Source organism: Nothobranchius furzeri, chromosome 8 (genome assembly GCF_043380555.1).
Source record: "Nothobranchius furzeri strain GRZ-AD chromosome 8, NfurGRZ-RIMD1, whole genome shotgun sequence".
Taxonomy (NCBI): Eukaryota; Metazoa; Chordata; class Actinopteri; order Cyprinodontiformes; family Nothobranchiidae; genus Nothobranchius; species Nothobranchius furzeri.
Window position 1 is genome coordinate 57,310,245 of NC_091748.1, and position 22,417 is coordinate 57,332,661.

Consider the following 22,417-nt stretch of genomic DNA (forward strand, 5'->3'; position numbering starts at 1 on the left):
CTAAAAAAGCAATTATCCACTCGGGTTACTTTTCTCTTTGTTAAAGTATATGAAAAACTCAGGATGTGAGCTGATGAAACATTGTGTGTTGTAATTGATCCCGGCTCACCAATGTAATGCTGAGGAAGCTCTTTTGACAATTTACGTTTATGAAAGTGTTTGTTTGGAGGTGATGGGATCTCAGTGACAGGTCTTAGTGGCAATCTCCATATGGCTCATGTCTCTAAAGTCACCCTGGCCCCAAACATGTTGTCCTTATTAGAATAAAGGGAGGAGATGTGAGGTGTGTGTATACTTGCTAAAAAGCCTTCCAACACACACACACACACACACACACACACACACACACACACACACACACACACACACACACACACACACACACACACACACACACACACACACACACACCCATCCATCCATCCAGGATACAATAAAATTGATGTATCCTTTATGTAAAGCACCGTATGCAGAGTACGTACACACATGCATATGAGTGAGATTAATCTTGAGCAGTGGGGAGCAGAAGAGGGGAGGACGATGCAAATTGACAGTGTTGTAAAGTGACAGACCTGCTGCTGCTTCGCTTTTTCTCCTTACACACACACACACACACACACACACACACACACACACCTACACACACACACACACACACACACACACACACACACACACACACTGGCCTGTTGGTGACAACAGGCAATTTATTACCAGATTCATGTGTGTTTTGCATGTGAGCATTGTGTGTCTGATCTTGTGTTTTATGTGAGTGTGTTTATGCACACTTGTGTGTGTGTGTGTGTGTGTGTGTGTGTGTGTGTGTGTGTGTGTGTGTGTGTGTGTGTGTGTGTGTGTGTGTGTGTGTGTGTGTGTGTGTGTGTGTGTGTGTGTGTGTGAACATGGTGAGTGATGAGGGGTGTTGGTACATAAAAGAAAACATATTAAAGCAGAAAGTTTCTAATTCATTAGAAGGACAGCTCCCCACCTGAGTTTCTGTTGCTCTCATGGTCAATTTGGAGATTAGGGTTTGCTTTCAGAGAGCTGCAGAGGGACCAGACAGGTGGTTCGGATCACAAAGGTCTGCTGTCTGGAGGTAAAAAAAAGACAGACTCTGTGTGGAGAAGCTGTCCACTTTGGACACATCTATTATCTCAGCGTCCCTCCCACTGGGACACCCCCGAAAGCCCATCGATCATTGTTAGACCCTGTCATATGAACACACACTCACACACAAAATATCAATCCATAGATTACATGCACACAAAAGCAGACAGATGATTTACATATACACACTTAGACACTTACATACACATATGCATATAGGCACTTAGTTTTTACGAGCACCGTGATCAGATCAAATGGGTTCAGCGCAGATTGCATCCAGTCGTCAAAGCACTTACATCCTCCAGTCAACAAGGGGAATAAAAATAATAATAAAAAGACAATGGAGGAAGCAGCTGACTGGAAGCATTAACTGAGTTTCTGACCTTTTTATTTAATTTGCAGGAGTTATTGTGGTGTTTTAAAGTAAAAAGCACAGCCTTCCTATCGAGTGATGAGTTAATTGGTGAAAACTTCTTTTTTAAGGGTCAGAAAACATTTTTAGGTGTAAAATGTGGATGACGGTGGCACAGGAGATAAGTGCTCGCCCCGTAATCGGAAGGTTGCAGGTTCGAGCCCCGCTCAGTCTGTCACTGTCATTGTGTCCTTGGGCAAGACACTGAAGAAGAAGAAGAAGATAAGAAGAAGAGGAAAATATATTTTCTATAGTGCCTCTCAAGATAAAAATCACGAGGCACTTCACAAAAACAAAAAATGTAAAAATATAAAAAAACATTTAGAAAATGTTTAAAAATATATTTAAAATGAGCAAAAATAGACAAATTGTGATAAAAAAATGTTAAGACAGAGAGAGAGTGAATAGGAAAGAGGGAAATCAGTGGATCCTGAGGAAGGTGGAATAGGTGGGGAGAGCAGAATAAAGAGAGAGTGGTGAAGAAGGTCATACAAAAGCCAGCTTGAACAGGTGAGTCTTCAGCTGCTTTTTGAAGGAGACTACTGAGTCCACTGATCTCAGGCTCAGGGGGAGAGAGTTCCAGAGTCTGGGGGCCACAGCAGCAAATGATCTGTCACCTTTGGTCTTTAGCCTGGTGCGCTGCACAACCAATAGGCTTTGATCACTGGACCTCACTTAACCCACTTTACCTGTTGCAGCTTAGCAGTATTTAAATATTGTCATATTCACTCCTTTTCTTAGGACATTAATTAGCAAAAATAACAAATTTAATTGCTTGCAGTAGATATAGCTCCTTCTAGGGTTCTACGACCCCTCAAGGTGCTTTACAACTCTAACAGTCATTCACACACTGGTGTTGATGAGCTACATTGTAGCCCCAGCTGCCCTGGAGCACGCTGACAGAGGCAAGGCTGCTGAGCACAGGCGCCACCAAACCCTCCGACCACCATCAGCAGGTAGGGCGACTGCAACAGAAGACGGTTGCGGGGCAGGCACATAACCCCTCTGCCACGTCGCCCAGTGGTTGTATTTCAGGGCTTCGTGTGTTCGGTAAATGTTAAGAAAACACTCCTTTGACTTTAAGTGAACCAATGAGGTTGCAAAGTTTATTTATCCTGTCCGGTCACTTATCGGCCCCACTGCGGTCACTATTTAACTTTTCCACTTTGATTGCCGTGTGTTTGACTTCTGCACAACATAAAGCCGTCCATCTATGATTTCCTTTTTCAGGTGACTTGAGTGAAGACCCGTTCTTCCCAAAGATCCAGTGGCCGTCACCAGAAACGTGTCCAGCCTGCCACACCGTGAATGAAAAGAGAGAGCACAAGTGGAGCAAGGATGAGGTTCTCTCTTTCCTGCTGTCCCACTACTCCTCCAGCAACATCCTTACAGGTAATGTTTAATCTCATGCTTTAATTTTCACCCAGTGTCCCATCTTGGAGTGTTCTCAGGAAAATGATCGTATATGACATGCACTACTTGTAGGTAAAGACCTGGTTTCCATAAATTTCTTGAATTAAAAAGCGATCTCTGTTCACTATTCTTCCACACCCAACAGGCAGCAGCCCCAGTAAAAACAGACATAACTACATCTTGACTGAAAGCTGATCACTTTGACTGTAATAACTGTAGAAATGTGCATTTTCCCTCTCAGATTACCTTGAAGATGAAAACAAGATTTTGGAAAAGCAAAATGAAAAACATCGGCTTCAAAATTTAGCTTATCAGAAACATTTAGAGCGAAAAGCCAGGGAGGCTCCGAACGCCGTAACACCTTCTCCACCAACACCCACACAAGAAGAGGAGGAGGAGGAAGAGGGCCCACAGGATGAGACAGAGGCTTATGGAGAAGAAGAAGTAGAAGACGAAGAAGAAGGTGGAGAGGGAGCACCAGCTGCACCAGCCATTGAGGAGGAGGGTAAAACTGACCCGACTCCTTGGAAAGTGGGCCGCAGCCGGCGGCAGGCTTACCGACCTTCAAAAGTCCCGGGGATGAAATTTCGGGAGAGGAGGTACGACCACAGGTTTCCAAGCATCATAGGAATGAAGTTTCGCGAGAAGGCCGACGACATTGTGGACCTTGACTCTTTTGTCAACCAGAACTTCAAAGACAAAGCTCTGCAGCTGGCTGCGTTGAGTCGGGTCAAACAGCGCACCCTGCAGACGAAGGTGGAGCTGGACCACAAGCCGGTGTTTGGACTCGGCATGGAGCTGGACACGGCCCTCGGCATGATAGGCCTGCAGCCTGTGGATACAGACCTGGAGCCGAGTCAGCGGGGGCAGCGGCTGCAGAAGCGAGAACTTTCAGGCCAGTACTTTGGAGGGGAGGTGAAGCTGAGTCACAAGGGGCGCTGGATGTCTGCGTTAAGTATCGGTTTCTCAAATCTGGACATCAGCCTGTGCATCTTTCTTTACTTCCTGTCCTCCATGTGCCTTCTAGCCATGTACGTCTTCTTTAAAAACCGCCTCAGACGACGGCGAGCTAAACCAAAAACAGTGAATTTTACCTGAACTAAATTTTATTATTTCAGAGATATTTTGGGTCACTTTAAAGGGATGTGCCAAAATACTATCCTCCCTGATTGCAATCAGAGCGCTGAAGAGGAGCAGAAGGGAAAAAGTTCAGATAGTTTTAATTTTTCCTTTTTATCTGAAGCATTTTTAGAATGTTGAATTCCACGAGTGTTTCAGGCAGCAGTTTAACTGCAAAAATCTGCACATCTAGTAGATGTAAAATTCTGTTTGTTCCTGTTTGGGTTTTGTGCTTCAGTTAAAGATAAGCTACCCGTGTGTCTGAACTGAATTCTCCACTGATGAAGAATAAAACCCCTCTGATCTGGATCCATTTGTGCTTTCATTTAACTTTCTGCCTGGACTTCTAAGACTTTGTAACAATATTCTCACAAGTACTTAAAGAAAAAACATGCCTCTAACTCTAGAGAGTAAACAGATTTTGGGGAGCTTTTCTACCTCTTTTATTTATTTATTTTACACACATCAGATTAGTTTAGCTGAACATTCGAGGCTTAGGTTGGTTGTTTTTGTTTTCATCGAGGCGACAGGGACACAATGTCATGTTCTGCGTCTCCCTCATGTGTCTCCTTGTGTTCTCCATCCCTCTCTAGGTTCCCCTTATGTGTCTCCTTGTCTGCGTCCCCCCTCATGTGCCTCCTTGTGTTCTCCATCCCTCTCTAGGTTCCCCTTATGTGTCTCCTTGTCTGCGTCCCCCCTCATGTGCCTCCTTGTGTTCCCCAGCCCACTCCAGGTTTTTTCCCTTAGGTGTTCCCCTTGGGTTTCTGTGTCCCTGTGGTTCCCCAGCCACCTCCAGGTTCTCTCTAGGTTTCCCTTACATTCTCCCTTTAGTTCATTTTGCTCACTTCCCCATTTTTAGGTCTGGTTTCCTCCCCTGCTCCATTAAGCTCCTCCTCTTTGTTTATTAGTCTCACCTGTACACAATTCCCTAATCACCCAGCCCTTGTGTATATAACCCTGTCTGGTCTCAGTGTGTTGTCGCTTCATCGTTGTTGTGTCGGCGTTGTCTCGTTCCCCCCTCTAGGTCTCTAGGTATTTGGCTTCCACTAGGTCTCTAGGTTTGAGCTCTTTGAGTGAGCTTTCGTCTCCATGATTTTTGGACATTGGTTTTTTGGCTTCCTGCCCTCATTGGATTTATTTGGACATTTATTCCTAAATAAAGGATTTTACGTTTTTTCTACCTGTCTTTGTCGTTCTGGGGTTTTCTGCATCTTGGGTCCTAACCTCCTCCTGGCTCACGTGACACACGAGGTAAGGAGGACTGGGGTGTTGTATGGAGGAACGGGGGGTTGGACCATCCACGGTTGAAGGAAAAAGCCTGTTGCCATCTGCTGTGGAGCACAAGCTAAATCCTAACAATTTCATTGGGATTATAGCAAGTGAGTAATCCAGCTTTCCTTTAGGACTAGAGAGGAGAGATTACCCTTGAGGATTAGCTCCCTGCACATAATAAACTTTATTAAAACGCAATCGGCTTTCAGGGGGCTTCTTCCATCCGCATATGTACTTGGAGGTGGGCTGTGTGTGTGTGAGTGTGTAAATGAAAGGATGGATGTGTAGAAGAGAAGGGTTTGATGTTGAGATTACAACAAGCCCATCTGGAAGACGAGGCATGCTTGATCTTCAGCTTTGTGCTCTTTGAATCATTCCCTTGAATTCCCTTGACTCTTGGCCTTTACCTCCAGTCCCCAACATGACACACACACACACTGATCTCATCCTGAATTCCAGTTCATCTCTTCATGGAAACCATGTTCTCTAGTAGCAGATTTTAATAGCAACGTAGATTTAAAAGTTGATTTCACACACTGACTGAAGAACAGCCTTTTATCATTGAGAAGCATTAAAGCTGTTTGCATCAATCAAACTCAAATTTGTTGCTCAATGGCACATTGAGATTGTGTGAATAGATTGAGAAAAGCAAAACTGCATCAAGAGAACATTTCTGTCTCATTTTTCTTGTAAAAAATGTCATGCAGTCTTTAAATCTATGGTTACCTATGTTTGTTACAGGATTGGAGGAGGCTATGTGTGTCTCTTGTTCCTGTCCTAAGACCTCGCTGAGCTGCAGGCCATAATGGCTCAGAGGCATAACAAGCCTCAGAGAAACCACAGTTTCAAACCAAGACCATCCTAAGCTAGGAAATGATTGAGTATGGGTTTTGGTCTAATTGTTTAAAAAGAAACCTGTTTTTGCTTAGCTTAGTTGGCCATGTTGAATCATGTTGACTCCTTAGGTTAATCAGCCGATGATCTTGGGATTATTTCTAGGATTTTCATTCAAATGAGGTCGGTAATTCATGAAGAAATGTAGCTAACACTTCATTCAAACGAACTCTCACCCTTTCAACGGTGAACAAGATAATGGGCTTTAAATGGGACATAAAACATTAGATTATGTTAGCCTCTATGATTTAGACAAAAATGTTCTTGAAGTTATGGCATGAAATTCCTCTCACATAAAGCCACTTTGCCAGATCTACTCTTGACACCTTCAGTACCTTCCAGAAGGAGCTGTTTCAGGGCTCTGTCACTTTAAGAAAACAAGCTTGAGCTGGCCACGCCCACTCATCTCCTGATAGCGTTTATCACCGTAAAAATGGAAAATTACGAGTCAGTTTCCTGCTTTCTCTACAAACAGCTTAATAGTTAAAGCTCTGTGTCGCATCTAAATGGCTTAAAACCAGAACTCACTTGTGTCCACATGCACCCACACACGTGTTTAAACGCTCTTTTATAAGCAGTGAAATCACAGCACTACATTGGTTTCAGGTCATGCAGCTCCTGCGCCTAGCTAGTTCATGCTTACTCATGATGGAAACACAAAAGTTATCATGTCAAAGTTTGTAAATCTCCCTCATCTGCTGACTTGACATGGAGAATAGGTACAGGTCTATTAATCAGAAGTTGCTGGCTAGTTCTGCTCTGAATTACCTGAGGTTGTCAGTAGTGTACCAACCTGAGCTGACTGAAACTCTCAGTCAAAACCAGACAAAACAGCCAGACTCAACGTCGCTCGCACATTTCTAACAATTTTGCTGCTGGGAGCTCCATGTTGCATTACAATGCATGGCATCGCATCTCCATCTGTCTTCTTCCATGGAGTCGGGTTGTGGGGGCAGCAGCAAGCTGAGAAGCTGAAACTTACCACTTAGGCCAGCTTCTCCAGAAAATTCCTAAAACATTCCCAAATCAGCTGAGAAGAAACACGGTCCCTCCGGCGTATCGCTCTGTATCTTTGTAAAAAAAAATTTTTTGGTTAGTGGAGTCTAGATGTGTGTGTGTGTGGGGGGGGAGATATGCTAATTTCTCAGATTGCAACATCACAGTCTGGGACTTTTGAAACATCTTTGTCTCATCATTTCTAAAACCAAGCATGGACAGGAAACCGATGAGAGTTTTTTCTCCCGTTTGGCATGTTGATGGAGGCAGTACAGACGACCCACATGGCAGCATATAAGAATGCAAAAGGTGAGTTTTGTACAACATGTCCCCTGTAAGTGAGGTTTTGACCTGATGTCTGACGTAACTCCCCCCATGCAGGTGATCACACTTCTTATTTAGAGTTTAACTTTGTGTGGAAATTTCTCACAAACTTTTGCTCTTATCTGTGTTGTTAGAAAGTTTTTGCGTTCTCTGTCTGATAAATCCTCTGAAGAGTAAAAGCCTCACCTTTCTGCTACCCCCACCCCCGCCCTCCACAGCTTCCATAAATTAGACAATGCAGAGTTTTATAGTCACTCCTTTCCTGTGTGCTCTCTGCCTGGGAGTTTATTACCCCACCCGTATTGATATTAAAATGCAGGAGGAGCTTGATGCATTTTTCTGTCATCTCTCTTTCTGACTTTAATAATACTATAAACCTTCCTCCTGTGGACAGAAAGCGAAGACAGGAAGGATGAGGGTGAATAAATTATGAAGATTTTAATATATGGTATTGATATGTATACATCACCTCCAAACTAAGCCAGATCCCCTTTTGTGTTTTAAGTGTGCACCCTTTTAAATGCAGGAGTCACTATAGGGTCAGATCCATCATGTGCTCCTGCTCCTGCTCCTCCCCTTTTTCATGAAGGAGATCATCTGCTGATCTCTCCAACATCTCGGGATGAGGTTTAGATGCTGCTGGTAGCTAGGAGGACCGCAGATGATGGTCCTGTTACTGTGCTGCCCGTCAGACCATCCAGATGAGACCATTTCTGGACCATGAATCTGTCTTATTTATCCTCATGTGTGGGTTTGTGCAAACTTTGTTCCATCTTGGATGTCCTTAGATTTGTTACCTGCAACAAAAAAATGAACTAAGAAGGAAGTATTATTTTCACATTTGCATTTAAGTGACAATGTCCAGCATTGGATGACAAGTTGACAAGTCCAACGGACTCTAGATGAACACATTCGGCTCAGAATAATCCTCGTAACCCTCTATGATTCAATATTATGTGCTAAAAGTGACATTTTGCCCCTATTAGTTTGTTCCAGTTTAAAGCGTGCACTGGTGGAAAGAGAAAACATATATTTTTGCATTTTATCCCTTTGATGTATGATGGTCACTACAGTGGACAGGTACTCAAAATTTTTATTTGGTCTTCATTAAGTCAAGCCAACATATTTCTTGTTCAGAATACACGCTGTCCACTGAGGTGGACATGTAACAAATTATTTGTAAATTATTAAATGTTACAAAAAATATTTGTTGAAATTTGTTTCATTCACACCTAAAGACGAATGAAAAAAATTGTTTAAAAAATCATGGTTGAAGATTTCATAATTCCTCATCAAAGGGTTAATGAGGTTTTGGAATTATTGTTGTGATTTACCTGTTGGTATCAATATGTTAAAGTTTATGTGTTTAATACTTTCAGATGTTCGGATTTGCTGTTTAAAAACAATGTTTGTGTTTCATGTTTCTGGTGTCCTACCAACCCTGGTAGAATTAAAAATGCAGATCAAACAACAGCTTGGATCTCAGAAGATTACATTTGCTCTGGTGAGTTTCAGATGTAAATTAGGGTCCCTGACAAATACAATTTTTATGTTAAAAACTCAAAATGTTACCCTGAAACATCAAGTTTTTATATTCTCTCAGCGACGTGAGTTAGGAGATGCTAGTAAAGCCCCGTGTTTGACCTTGAAACAAAACACAAACGTGACCTCTCCTTAAAGTTCCTCATCTCTCAGAGCTCCAAAAGACTGAGATGGTGCAGCTACAGGAGGAAACCTCCCATCACCTTCACAATCCTGATACTTTTGGGAAACGGGGCTCCAGGTTTTACGGAAACCCCGTCCCCTTCAGACCAGCGGCTTACAGGAAATGTTAGAGTAATGAATCTGGAAAAGAACCAACACTTGCCACTTGTGTTGCTTTAATTCACTCAGCCCTGGGATTCCTGTGATGATACACCACAGTGTTACTACGTGTGTGTGTGTGTGTGTGTGTGTGTGTGTGTGTGTGTGTGTTAAATCTGCGGTTTGTGCATTAGGTCAGAAGGAAAAAACAACTGATTTTAATCTTTATCTCAGACATATGAACAAAAACTGCTCTGGTGGCACACAACAGGTTAGCTGTTTATATGGTATCATTTAAAGATGTATTTCACCCAAAATGTAATTTTTTTTTTGGGGACATATTTCCCAGAGTTAGATAAACAGGAAAAACAATTTTAACCAGCACAGTCCTTCTCCTGACATGGCTACTCCTTTAGATTTAGCTTAGCATAAAACACAGTAAATTAATGGATCCAACTAGCATTGTGAGTAAAAAGTCCTTAAAATCACTCAGTAGTGATTCTTATTACGCTTGGTGACCTAAATAATCAGACTGGCTGCAAGTGAAAATAATTAGTAACATAAAGGAAGCACAGGCACGATTTTAGACTTGGGACTACTTTATGACAAAGCACAGCTATAAGCCTCCACTGAAAGGTGCAAGGCAGCCCCAAAGACACCTGCTGCTGTAAAGAGAGATGCACACATTGTTAGCAAATCAGCATAAAACACACAAACACACACACACACACACACACACACACACACACACACACACACACACACCAAAGCAAGTTACCATAATAACTTCATTTAAATGTTACTTTTATTGAAATTTCAAATTGTGATTATGATGAAGACCATGATGGTCCAGAGTCTAGACCCTGTCTGGAGCAGCAACCTGACAAGGCAAGGAGCAAACTATACCTCACAAAAAAAATATATATATATAGCCTATTGTTTTCTTCCTATAGTCGCTCTTTATTATTATCATTATTATTATTATTATTATTATTATTATTATTATTATTATTATTATTATTATTATTATTATTATGACCCTTTGACTACAGGTCATCTTCTTGTGCACTATTCTACCCTCATCTTAGTTAATAGAAAAATCTGAGTTTAAAAAAATTTTAAAAAAAGAAAAGAAAAGAAGGAAGATGTTGAAGTCAAATTATGATCACCACTATAATCATACTGCCCCAAATAATTAAAGAAAGAATAGTTTTTTCTTGGTGTGGACACCAAAGAGATTATATGAAAATTCATCATAATGATAATAAACACTTTTGTAAATGTCTTTTCTAATCCAAATCTAATCTTTAATCTGCCAGCCTCTGCTCCGCGTCCTGAGTAGTTGGAGTGAAACGAGCCTGTTACCGCCTCATCTCAACACAACAGGGTCAGGTTCAATCAGGCAATTGAAAATATCATTTCTGACGGGAAAGGATTCCGTTTGTTCTACAATCTCTCCTACTAATTACCCAAATGGACAGGAGCTGTCAGGAGACAATAACTATTCCCTAATACAATTTGCCCCCCAAGTGCAATTTAATTTTCTCCTCGGTGCTCTCCCCTAAGGTTTCCCCTCTCCTCCCTCTCTCTGCTCCTCATCCTCTCCTGCTTTTGGACCAAATGCTTTGGGACATGTGCGATGCCTTCCACTGCGCACCTGATACGTGTTTTGTGCCAGAGGAAGCCCAAGGAATGTGTGGAGCTGCTGCGGTTGTTTTGTCGGTGATGTTCGGGCACATCCTGCTGATGCAAGCCTCACAGAGGAAGAGGAGGAGGAGAGAGAGGAGAGGCGACACCCAGCACCCTGCCTCCAAACAGGTATAGGTCTGCAAATATGGGCAGAAAAAGCCAGAAATCACTTATTGACTTTTGAGATGTGCATTTTAAACACTTAATTCAGCAAATGAAGTGTTTACTTTTGTGATCGTGCTTAATTTCGTTCAAAGTTGCGCGATGTAACAAAAACAAACGCTCCTGTAGTTTTAACCATAAATTCAAAGATCTTATCTTGAGGCTTTTTGCACACAGTTGCGCAGTTTTGCATCTGATGGACACACTTCTGCACACGTGCGTCACGCTCCACTAAAAGCTGCTGTGCGTGGCTATGTTTCTGCAGGAAGATGGATCTGTGAGATGGATCTGAGTCACTGTTGTCAATGAGCTCGTCCTCTGAAATATTAGATCTAATTAGAGGTGGTTGGGTCAACGGAGGTGGCAAAGGAGTCGCCCTCGGTTTGAGTTATTACCCCAGAGCTGCCGATTATTCCACCTGTCGTTTTATACACAAAACCACTAATTCTGCTCAGAATATCTTTTGTTTGTCAGATCATGTATGCTCTTCTTTTTTTTTACTCTTGGTTAAAATGCATTTTCTTTGTAAAAATGCTTCATTTTTAACATACATTTTTGTGTCAGCGTTTATATTTTATAGTTTTAAAATGCCATAATCATAAATCCGATGTGGATTATTCTGAAATCGTCTCTGCAGGGTTCTATGTAATTTTAAAGATGAAAAAAGAAAGAAATTATCATCAGATCATCCATTGCCCCACTAAAACAGATGTTTATACATCCGTCAATTATTCTAATTGAATTTCCATTTGCTGACAAGTTAAGAGCGTTTTTTTCTGGGTTTTTGCTGGACCTCGATTACAACCATCAGAGTAGTTTCATAGAAACTAAATCATTTGAGATTTGGAGAAAAAGCGTAGATTGTTCATAGAAGGCCACAAGCATGGATGGATAGACCTGACTTGAAGACTGACGCCTCATATCGGTAGAAATGTGTCCATTTTTAATCATCTTAATGTGTTTGAGTTTTATTTTTATTTTACTGAATCACACCAGAAACTCCACGCATGCATGCAAACGGGATTGTGAGAGCAGAATGGGCGGTAATACGATAAGATAACAAATAATCCACACAGAAAGCAGAAGAACGACGGTATAAGTCGGGATAAAAATCAAAACATGCACATTTCATGCACTTTCGGCGCAAAACAAAATATGTTTTGCACGTCGTTGTGACTTGATAAACAAAAAAACAAAAAAACGCACTTTTTAAGTGCGGTCACTCACTTGTGTGCAAGTTTGAGCTTGTTTTGAGTTATTTATGAAGCAATTATACGCAATAGCTGTTAACTTTTTTAAATAAGCGACTCTGTAATGCAGGTGTGTGTGTGTGTGTGTGTGTGTGTGTGTGTGTGTGTGTGTGTGTGTGTGTGTGTGTGTGTGTGTGTGTGTGTGTGTTCTGCGCATGAGGTAAATTGAAAGCGAAGATTGAGTTCATCTGGGTTGAACTCGCGGCCTCCAGAGGGAATACGTTCTCCGGGAGAGCAGCATCAGACGACGAGCTCTAAAATGAGCTCTGTCAGGAGGATTGCGTCCGGACTCCTATATCCCACCTGTCACTGCCGCTCGCGACAGGAAGTGCTCCTACAGGTGATCCAGGTTCCTGTGGCTTTGACTCAGACACGTGTCCAACAATATCCTCTCAATGCTGCTTCTTGTCGCTTCAGAGAGGAAGTATATTAACCATGGTGCCTGAAAATATTATTTTTAGAGAATTTTTGTTTTATTATGGCAGCTTTTCGTAGAATTTACACGTGCACTTTGTGTCTTTTAACTAAATAAACATCTTTCTGTCGCTACGTTTTTTTTATTTCACCTTTTATTTGCTAATAATTGTGAAAAGCACAGCTCCATTTTTGCATGCTCATTTTTCTGGCTTGGTGGACTCCAAGTCTTCCTGGCCCGCGGCCCCTCTGGAAGTCACTGCAGTGCCTTTTATGCTCTCATAAGCGAGGTTCCGCATCTCCGGAGACATTTTACATGTTGGGCTACTCTCTTCCTCTTCCTCTTCTCCTGTCTCCCTTTCTCATGTACACCTAAGACGCCTCCTCCGAAAGTGGGAGGGGGCATCTTCTTCCTGTCTCCTATTGGCCCCCGGTGCGCCTCTGCCGCGCTGACGTCAGGTCCCGCCGCCCCTGCAGCGCTGAATGGACCGAGCAGTCTGTCTGAGCTACTCCAAAAACAGCTCAGTACAGCGCGGAGCGGGACGGCACGGCGCGGACATCACCGTGAGACTAGACAGGGAGCTGGGATAGAGGTTTCACCGGACACTGGTTTGCAGAGCGGAAACGGGACTAAAACACCAGCAGCGTTTCCCCCCCGCACACTAGGCAGGACGGGGGAGTGCGCCCACCGTGTTGCGGGTGTATGTGCGTGCGCTTCGGATCACGATGATGCAAAGTGCGGCGGTCTTACCGACAGAGAGTCCTGTGAAGAGTTTACCGGAGATTCTCGGAGTGCCACTGCAACGTAAGACACTATTAAATCCCCTTTTTTCTGTCCTGCAAAGTGGGACCCGCGCAGAGAGAGGGGTTTAGTTACAGTGAGAGGATGAGGAGAGGAGACCTGAAGCCTTGCAGGCCAGTGATGTGTCATGCTGCTTAGGGTTCCAGCTGCAAAAGTAGGTATACGTTTTAGACGAGAGTCTTTCACGAGCATCCAGCATGTGTCTGCAGCCACCTGCAACCTGCAGCAGCAGAAAAGCTAGTTCTTTATTTCCTCTGATTTTGAAGTTTGATATATTAAAATGGGAGGGTTGATTCTTTGATTCGGCCTCAAACTTTGCCACACACACACACACACACACACACACACACACACACACACACACACACACACACACACACACACACACACACACACACACACACACACACACACACACACACACACTGAGGCTGTTAATTTGTAAACGAGGCTGCGTGGTCAAGAGATCAGACGCAGTTGTCATCATCGCCGTCAAAGGAACACACTTTGGCTTTGCCTGACACTCATTATTGGTCAAATTAAAAAGCTCCACAGTTTAATCTAATTTCAAGCTCTGACTCACAAACGGGTTATTACCAACACTTCATTATTATTAACATCATTATTATAAGAGTTAATCATGTTCTGCCTTTTAGCACAAACAGAAATGCTTTACATCTGTTGTTTTGTTGTGTAGCCCCCTTCATATAATCTCATGGAGTAAGATTGACGTGCAACTGGATCCGTTTCTGCTTTGACCTAATTATTTTTAATAGGCGAGTTAAAATGTACAGATGGAGAGGCTAATAGGCGACCAGCCCCGAAAATAATCCATGACAAAACGGGATGATGCTGAGTTTATTACCGCACTGCTGCTTCATGAGATTATTTACAAAACAACCCCAAGAACATTCGGTATTTTTAAATAGTCACAGATTTGCAACAATATTTAATATTTGATGAAAAACTGGACGCTTTAATTTATTTTGTGTGAATTTAGGTTTGTTGGGCATATTTAAACCCGAAGACAGTCTAAATGAGGTCGGCTTATGCTCTTTAATTTTATAAATCGAGACAGATTAAAAGATTGGTTAAAGATCCTGCCACTCAGCCTCCTGCGGCGCCAGGACCCAGTAAAACCTGGATTATTTTACCAGTGAGAGAAACTATCTGAGCATTTTATATCATGCACTGAAAGCTCAGCTGACTCAGGACTGCGACTGGATCCAAACCGTTAACAGCCCGATCTTAGTCTGGATTAACGAGTGTCCACTTCAGATTTTAAAAATCCATTGATTAATTAAAATGAGAGTTAAAGTGACGCACTTCCTGTGGGAACAGAAAAGAGAAACGTGGAAAGCTGCTTAGAAACGTTCTGGATCCACGAGGTCCTCTGCCTCTCGCGCGCTCGCGCACGCGCACTGAAGCTGGAGGATTTCCGTTGCCAAGAATCGTGCTGCTTTTATTTCAGCACCTCGTCTCAGCTCCATCCACCCACCACTCTGCTCCAGATGTTCCAGATGTTTACTCACATTTAAAGGCCGATTTTTAAATATTTTTAATTCAGTTTTGGATTAAACGGAGCCAACCCAGCACGTGCGTGTGCAGAAATACAGTTTTGCGTTTACTCTACATTATTAACGTTTTCATCCATACATCCATTTTCTGAACCCGCTAGGGTTGCGGGGGGAGCTGGTGCCTATCTCCAGCGGTCAATGGGCAATCAGGCGTGGTACACCCTGGACAGAGAGCCAGTATGTTAACGTTTTAAAAGTCAAATTCTACTGAAATGTGTAAATTACAAAATCTATCTGATATTATAAATTTCATTTTAGTTTACTCAATTAAATAATTATGAAAGGGGAGATGTATAAAATGCATACGCGGTCTGGTCTGCAGCGTTTTGTTTTTCAGGCTGGTGTCGAGGAGATGGGATTAAAACACCCAGGGCTTTATACGCTGATTTTAAAGTTGAGAGGTTTTCTCCAAAATAAACAGCTCTGCTGCGTGAGTTTAGGGCTGCAATCTTCTTCTCATATTGTTTATTTTTATACAACAAAACCTATATATTCTCACCTCAAATAATTTGTAATTAGTTGTTTATTTATTGTTTTTAAATATAAAACGAATAAGAAATGAGCCAGTTTATGTGGCTCGGGCATCTGGTCAGGACGCATCCTTAACGACTCCCTGGTGAGGTTTTCCGGCCATGCACGTCCAACTGAGAGGAGACCTAAAGGAAGACCCAAGACACGCTGGATAGATTATGTCTCTCGGCTGGCCAGGGAGCGCCTTGGGGTTTCCCCGGAAGAGCTGGCCCAAGTGGCTGGAAAGAGTCTCGGCCTCTCGCCTTACCCCCGCGACCCGACTCTAAGCGGCTGAAAATGGATGGATGGAAAACGAATAAGGAGAATCAAAATCAGTCATAGATAACTATTTAAGGAGAACAAAAACCAGCGATGCACTTATAATGTCTGTAAAATAAACATCAAATATTGGTTTTATTTTAGAAATATAAAGTCTAGCTAAGGCTGTAGTGAAAAGACACGTGTTTCTGCAGCCTTTGTTTTCAGTCCCAAAAATAATCTCGCTTTGACCTTGATTTACATCCACAAGCCTCCTCACCTACAGGTTGTCACCATGCTTTCCATAAAATCATTAGGAGATTAATTAAGATCGAGATGGAACGGGCAAACGAAATTAAGACGGAGGAGAAAAATCAATATGTCGTCAGAAAAGCATTTTTGCTCTGCAGGCGTGCAGCTCTGAGATCAGCACCTTGGACAGTGACAGACATCTTCACGGGGTTCTCTTTGCCAAAAACACCTTCAGAATTGTTTTTCTCTGTAAAGAAAAAGCTTCAAAGATCATGGAAATGTACTTCATTTAAAATGAAAAGAGATGCTTTTGGTGGAAGGTAAAAAATCAAATAAAGTAAAAGCAGTTTTAAAAGGGGTTGAGAAAAACGCGTTTGGCATAAATCAGAGCGACATCGCAGCGTCTTTATTTATATAAATTTTATAATAAACATACACTTAAAAACTGACTCTCTCTCTATATATATATATATATATATATATATATATATATATATATATATATATATATATATATATATATATAAGATAAAATTGTACGAATACTTCCTGACCAACAAACCAAATCATGCCGTTGTGAACACTTTTCAATGATCAGCTCCTTTCCCCCCTCAAGCCCATTGTGACTTGTTCTTGTCCCCCATGGCAGAGATCCCTCAGTGTGCCGGCTGCAGTCAGCACATCCTGGATAAGTTCATCCTGAAGGTGCTGGACAGACACTGGCACTCCAAGTGCCTCAAGTGCGCAGACTGTCAGACTCCGCTGGCGGACAAATGCTTCTCCCGAGCAGGCAGCGTCTACTGCAAGGATGACTTCTTCAAGTCAGTACGCCTTTCTCTCTGCTCCTAATGTATTCTTCTACAGTGTGTAAGTCCTGTTTTTCTAATCATCTGGGCTGCACGCGTTAAATCCGCAACGTTTCTTTTTCAATAAAGCAGCATTTTACCCGATAAACAATATGGAGCACATATAAGAAAATATAAACAAGAGAGGGGTTTGTTTAGTTGAAATCGACTTTTAAAAATATAAATTAAATGTGTCAAATTCACATTTAATTATTTGGAATCTTTTTTTTTTTTTTTGTATTCGAAAGTCAAATTTGGTTTAAACATTTAAGTTATTTTCAATCAATTTGGACCAACTTTATTTAATTTTTGTGACAAAATATCTGGTAATCAGTTGTGTCTGGATTAGATTTTTGATGACAGAGACTTACATCTTTATTCCCATAACTTGCCAGAACATGTTAGCCTGGCGAGCCAGAATAAATAATAAAATACTTTGCAACGCAAGCATTTGGTCTAGTTCACTACGAACATGTAGTTTCTTATATGAATTTAGTCTAATTAACAAACATTTTCATAACATTAGGATTATTCACATGTCATGTTAACATAGCTTTGAATAAAAATTCCTTTTTTTTGTAAAATCTTGCCATTTTGTCTTTTTTCTTTCTAATGATTGGATTTCAGAAGCATTACAGAAGAAAATTGAGTTTGACTTTCATCCAAACGGGATCCGCAGATCTGGGCTTTTTACTAAATCATGTTTGAAAGGTTTTAATGCTCAAAGCTTGAATGGGACCTGAAGAGCTCTGGAGTCTAACTGGTAACTAACTGTGTTAGCTGACCCAGAGGGGCACAGAGGGCACGCTGGCATCGCCAAACTCCTCAGACACGCAAAGATTTACTGGTGTTTGCTTCGCTTTGCTCAGTTTTTCATTTTTGTGTGGTTACCCCTGTGATTTAAAGCCTCCCTGAGTCGGAGTTTTATTGGTTCTCTTCCGGGTGTGTTTACTGCATGCACCCTTCCTCCACCTTCTTTTTCTCTTCTTTGGCTCCCTGCAAACACATAAACATGACACCTCAAAATTAATTTATCCTGTCTGTCAGTCTAGAAATGCCCTCCATCCCTGTGCCTTATTTTTCTCCTCCACACCTGCAGCTTCTAATGAACCAGCCTTTCTCAACATCCTTATCTGCATTTGAATAAATAATTCATATTCACATATAAGGCAGTTCTGATGGCTTACCTGTGCTTCATGTTTTCCGTCAGGCGCTTTGGAACAAAGTGTGCGTCATGTCAACAGGGCATCCCTCCAACGCAGGTTGTGCGAAAGGCACAGGACTTTGTGTATCACCTGCACTGCTTCTCCTGCATCATGTGCAGCAGACAGCTGGCCACCGGCGATGAGTTTTACCTCATGGAGGATGGGAGGCTGGTGTGCAAGGTGGATTATGAGACAGCCAAACAAAATGGTAGGTGTGCATATGCTTATTTACAACAGCAAAAGAACAGAGAAAAGCTGTACTGTCAGGACATTTACAACTAATGTGTTTCAGTGCTGAAAGGGTTCTGACTTAACTTTGCTGCATCAGAATTGAAGAAGAGCACGATAGATCAAGCTGTATTCACTCTTCAGTGCAGAGAAATAACTTCTGACTGTGGATCTTTAGTGTTTGTCATCTGGGTGTGTGTGTGTGTGTGTGTGTGTGTGTGTGTGTGTTTGTGTGTGCTGCCTCCGTCCCTCCTTCTCCTCTGAGATCTCCATGCATCTCTGATTGATTATGTAAAGTGAACCAGTGCTCTTATATGGTGCGGCTCCAATAACTCCTCTCCTCTGGCATCGAGTAGATTTATGTCCTCTGCTGTGGGAGTGGGACAGATGCACAAGGACAATAATACACTGCCACGCATGCCCATTCACTTCATTTAACACACACACACACACACACACACACGCACACACACACACACACACACACACACAAACACACACAAACACACACACACACACACACACACACACACACACACACACACACACACACACACACACGGGCTGAGGGATACACGGAGAAGGGGGTGCCGCTCACACTTGTGATTGTGTTTTCAGACGACTCGGAGGCAGGGACCAAGCGACCGAGGACCACCATCACCGCCAAGCAGCTGGAGACCCTCAAAAGTGCCTACAAAAACTCGCCTAAGCCGGCACGCCACGTCAGAGAACAGCTGTCCTCAGAGACAGGCCTGGACATGAGAGTCGTGCAGGTGGAGTGTTTGTCTTTTCAGTCATTTATGTGAAACGAAATGCAGCAGCTGAGCTCTCCTATTGCAACAGGATGACAGTATCTCAAACTTAAACTCAAAGACTTTTTTTTTACCTGAAGGTAAACTTGCTTTGCATTATCACAATATCAAAAATAAACAAACATGCCCACAACAAAAAGCTTATGTTGTTTGAAACAACAATATGTATTGTATTTCATCAGGTTTGTTAAACACTTGCATTAAAGAACATGTTTCTTCAGGTTACTTTCATAAAGATCTGGTAGTGACGGCATGTTTGACAACTCTTAAAATGACAAGTTCGCAGGATTATGTACTTATGCACTGGAGTTACTACTGTGCACACAGTGAAATGCACTTAAATGCAAGTTAGTATGACTAGGACAACTCAGTAAAATGTACATACTTGCTCATTGTTTACTACTGCTTAAGTATATATGACTTAGAAATACAAGTTCATTCAGATAATCTAGTACTATGCACTGGTCCATTTTAGTTATAGTAACTTGTATTTTATGCATTTTACTTTCTAAGTATTAGTAGCTCATAATTACCTACTTTTAATGTTAAGTGCAGTAAGAATTTTTCTCCTAACAAGGTGAGCTAACCAGTTTTTACAGGGTATCTGTGGTTGTTTTAACAAAAGTTGGCCCTATTTATGGGAGTAAAGACAAACACGTCGAAGGCTTTAGCTTTGAAGTTTCAGTGTGTCTGAACAACCCTAAAACCACTGTGTTTTGTAGCATTTGACCTTCTATTGTATAACTGTTGTTGTAGTTTAAGTGATGATAAAATCTTGGACTTATATTCAGTTTTTATTCTAACATAATTGTTGATGTGTATTTGCAGCTTAGTTACAATTATAACAGAATTAAACAGCATTTGACGCTGCCAGGCATCAGGATGTGTCATATAATACAAATGAGCATGCACTGATTCAGGATGATGCTTTAATTAAAATGGTACTTGTTTACTAACGTTCATGTTGCCCATCAGGTCTGGTTCCAGAACCGGCGAGCAAAGGAGAAGCGTCTGAAGAAAGATGCGGGTCGGCACCGCTGGACTCAGTTCTATAAAAGTGTCAAACGCAGCCGAGGAGGAACCAAGGTGGAGAAGGAGAGTTCAGCGGATGATGCGGGACTCAGCGACAGTGAACTGAGCTTCAGAGGTATTTTTATTTATTTAATTGTCTTTTAGAGAGAAACACCTGATGAGTTGGGGTTAGAGTCAGATGCAGACATGACGATTAGGGAGCAGCAGCAAATCTAAAACGCCGTTCTGATTCAGAGCTCGCTGTTGGACTGCCGATGCTTCCTGCTTCTGCTTGTTTTTGTGATGGGAATGAGCATGGTGCCTCAGTGGGATGCTGATGGATCCATTTGTTGTTTAATATTCACAAGCCCTCTTTTTGGGATGGCTGTGAGCCACTTTGAAAAAGAAAGCTGTTTTTCTAAGAAATGAAAACACAGTGACAGAAACTCTATAAAGAGTGTGAAGCTTTTAGTCAATTACAGAGGAAGTGCTCTGGGGTTTTGTTGTTACCCAAGCCACCCAGGAGATCGACTGGAGGTGAAAACAAATATTTTTGATGCTGCAGTAATGTCACATGTTCATGTACAGGTGGGGAAATTTCACCATCAAACAAGGCCTTTATTTAGAAAAACATCTATAGTTTTATGATGCAACTAATGCAGCTTTTTTCCAGCTCTTCACTGTTTTTATGCTCTTTACTTTATCTGAGCCGTACGCTTTTGATGCCTTAAATTCTGCTGGAAGGAATCCTGAAACCTCTCTGCTAAATGTGTTTCTCTCAATGTTTTAATAAAACGTGCCAGGGAAGAACAAGCACCTGCTCTAACTTTTTCACTGACACAATCAGAATGCTTTGTGATGGAAAATCCACTTCCACCAAACACACATAATGTTGCATAATAAATCAGACTCATAAAAGCACTTAACTGTATTGAAACATAACAGCTAAATAATGTGCTGCAGGTGACGCTGCTGCTGGTGTGTCCCAGATCTTGTGAGCAATCCCATTTCCTTTGCAGATGATCAAGTCCTGTCAGATCTGAGCCACGCCAACGGCCTTTACGGGAGCGTCGGTGATGTGACCAGCAGCGCGGTGCTGAATGGCAGCTTCTCCGTTGACGCGGCGGGACAGCCCTACCACGACATCAGAGCAGGAAGTCCTTACGGCCTTCCCCAGTCACCTTCCTCCATCACCTCCCTGCCTGGTCACACACCTCTCCTAAACAACCTGGGCTTTAACATGGACAGTCTTGTGGCACAGGGGGGGGCGGGTGGTGTGGGACAGGCTCTGAGGGCCATGGCGGGAGGCCCCACCTCAGACCTCTCTACAGGCAGCAGTACAGGATACCCCGACTTCCCCACCAGCCCGGCCTCGTGGCTGGATGAGATGGACCATTCCCAGTTCTGAGCCTTCAGCTGGGTAGAAAGTGGACTCAAACGGTTCCTCTTTTTATATTCCCCTCACTCCAAGACTGGTTTAACTTGTGATGTTTGGTGAAGAAAAAAAATGGACAGAAAAGGTGACTTCAGCAACCAGGCTGAGATGAGAGACTGGACAAAAACAGTGAAGAACACTTCCGTGATTAATTCATCTCAGCATCATATCACAGAATTTTTATTATTACCTAAGTTTATTTTTAGTCCCTCAATGAAATTAAATCTTTATCATATCAAAATACTTCCAATACATGGCTGGAATATGCTATTGTCTCATTTCTGACAGAATCCACACCATCCATGGCTGCAGTCTCTGCAGGCACCCAGATGCACCTGCATGCTTCTGACTGGTCCCCAGCAGAACTGCTGTCAGGCCACATCACAGCCTTCACGTTGGCAATGCACTTTACTCTCCTCATCCTTTTCTACAGGAATGCAGAGGAGAGAGAAATATGCACAAGGCAAAAACAGTGTTTCACTCGGAGAGAAATTTACAAAAGCAGTGGCACAAGTGTGAATTCTGAAACATGCTCATGTTTTTTTATGTATTGCTGAAGCTTAACGAGTATTTGGAAAATAGGTGGCTGTCGGTTTGTGCGTCCGTTTCAGAAACTCTTATCTCTGC

At 42.3% G+C, this 22,417-nt stretch overlaps 2 protein-coding genes across 2 annotated transcripts in view; both read left to right on the top strand.

Annotated features, from left to right (window-relative positions):
- qsox1 (quiescin Q6 sulfhydryl oxidase 1) overlaps window positions 1–4,360 on the top strand; it is a 47,246-nt gene extending 42,886 nt beyond the window's left edge. Inside the window, exons 12-13 of the mRNA XM_015971318.3 lie at window positions 2,750–2,911; window positions 3,174–4,360. Of these exons, the coding sequence (XP_015826804.3) occupies window positions 2,750–2,911; window positions 3,174–4,030 (1,019 nt within the window). The 3' untranslated portion in view covers window positions 4,031–4,360. The remainder of the gene's footprint in view (window positions 1–2,749; window positions 2,912–3,173) is intronic.
- Window positions 4,361–13,180: 8,820 nt separating this feature from the next.
- lhx4 (LIM homeobox 4) lies at window positions 13,181–22,077 on the top strand. Its single transcript, XM_015971317.3, has 6 exons — window positions 13,181–13,660; window positions 16,904–17,075; window positions 18,310–18,512; window positions 19,151–19,305; window positions 20,320–20,491; window positions 21,375–22,077. The coding sequence occupies exons 1-6, from the start codon at window positions 13,582–13,584 to the stop codon at window positions 21,761–21,763; spliced, it is 1,170 nt and encodes a 389-aa protein (XP_015826803.1). The 5' UTR covers window positions 13,181–13,581; the 3' UTR covers window positions 21,764–22,077.
- The last annotated feature ends 340 nt before the right edge of the window (window positions 22,078–22,417 follow it).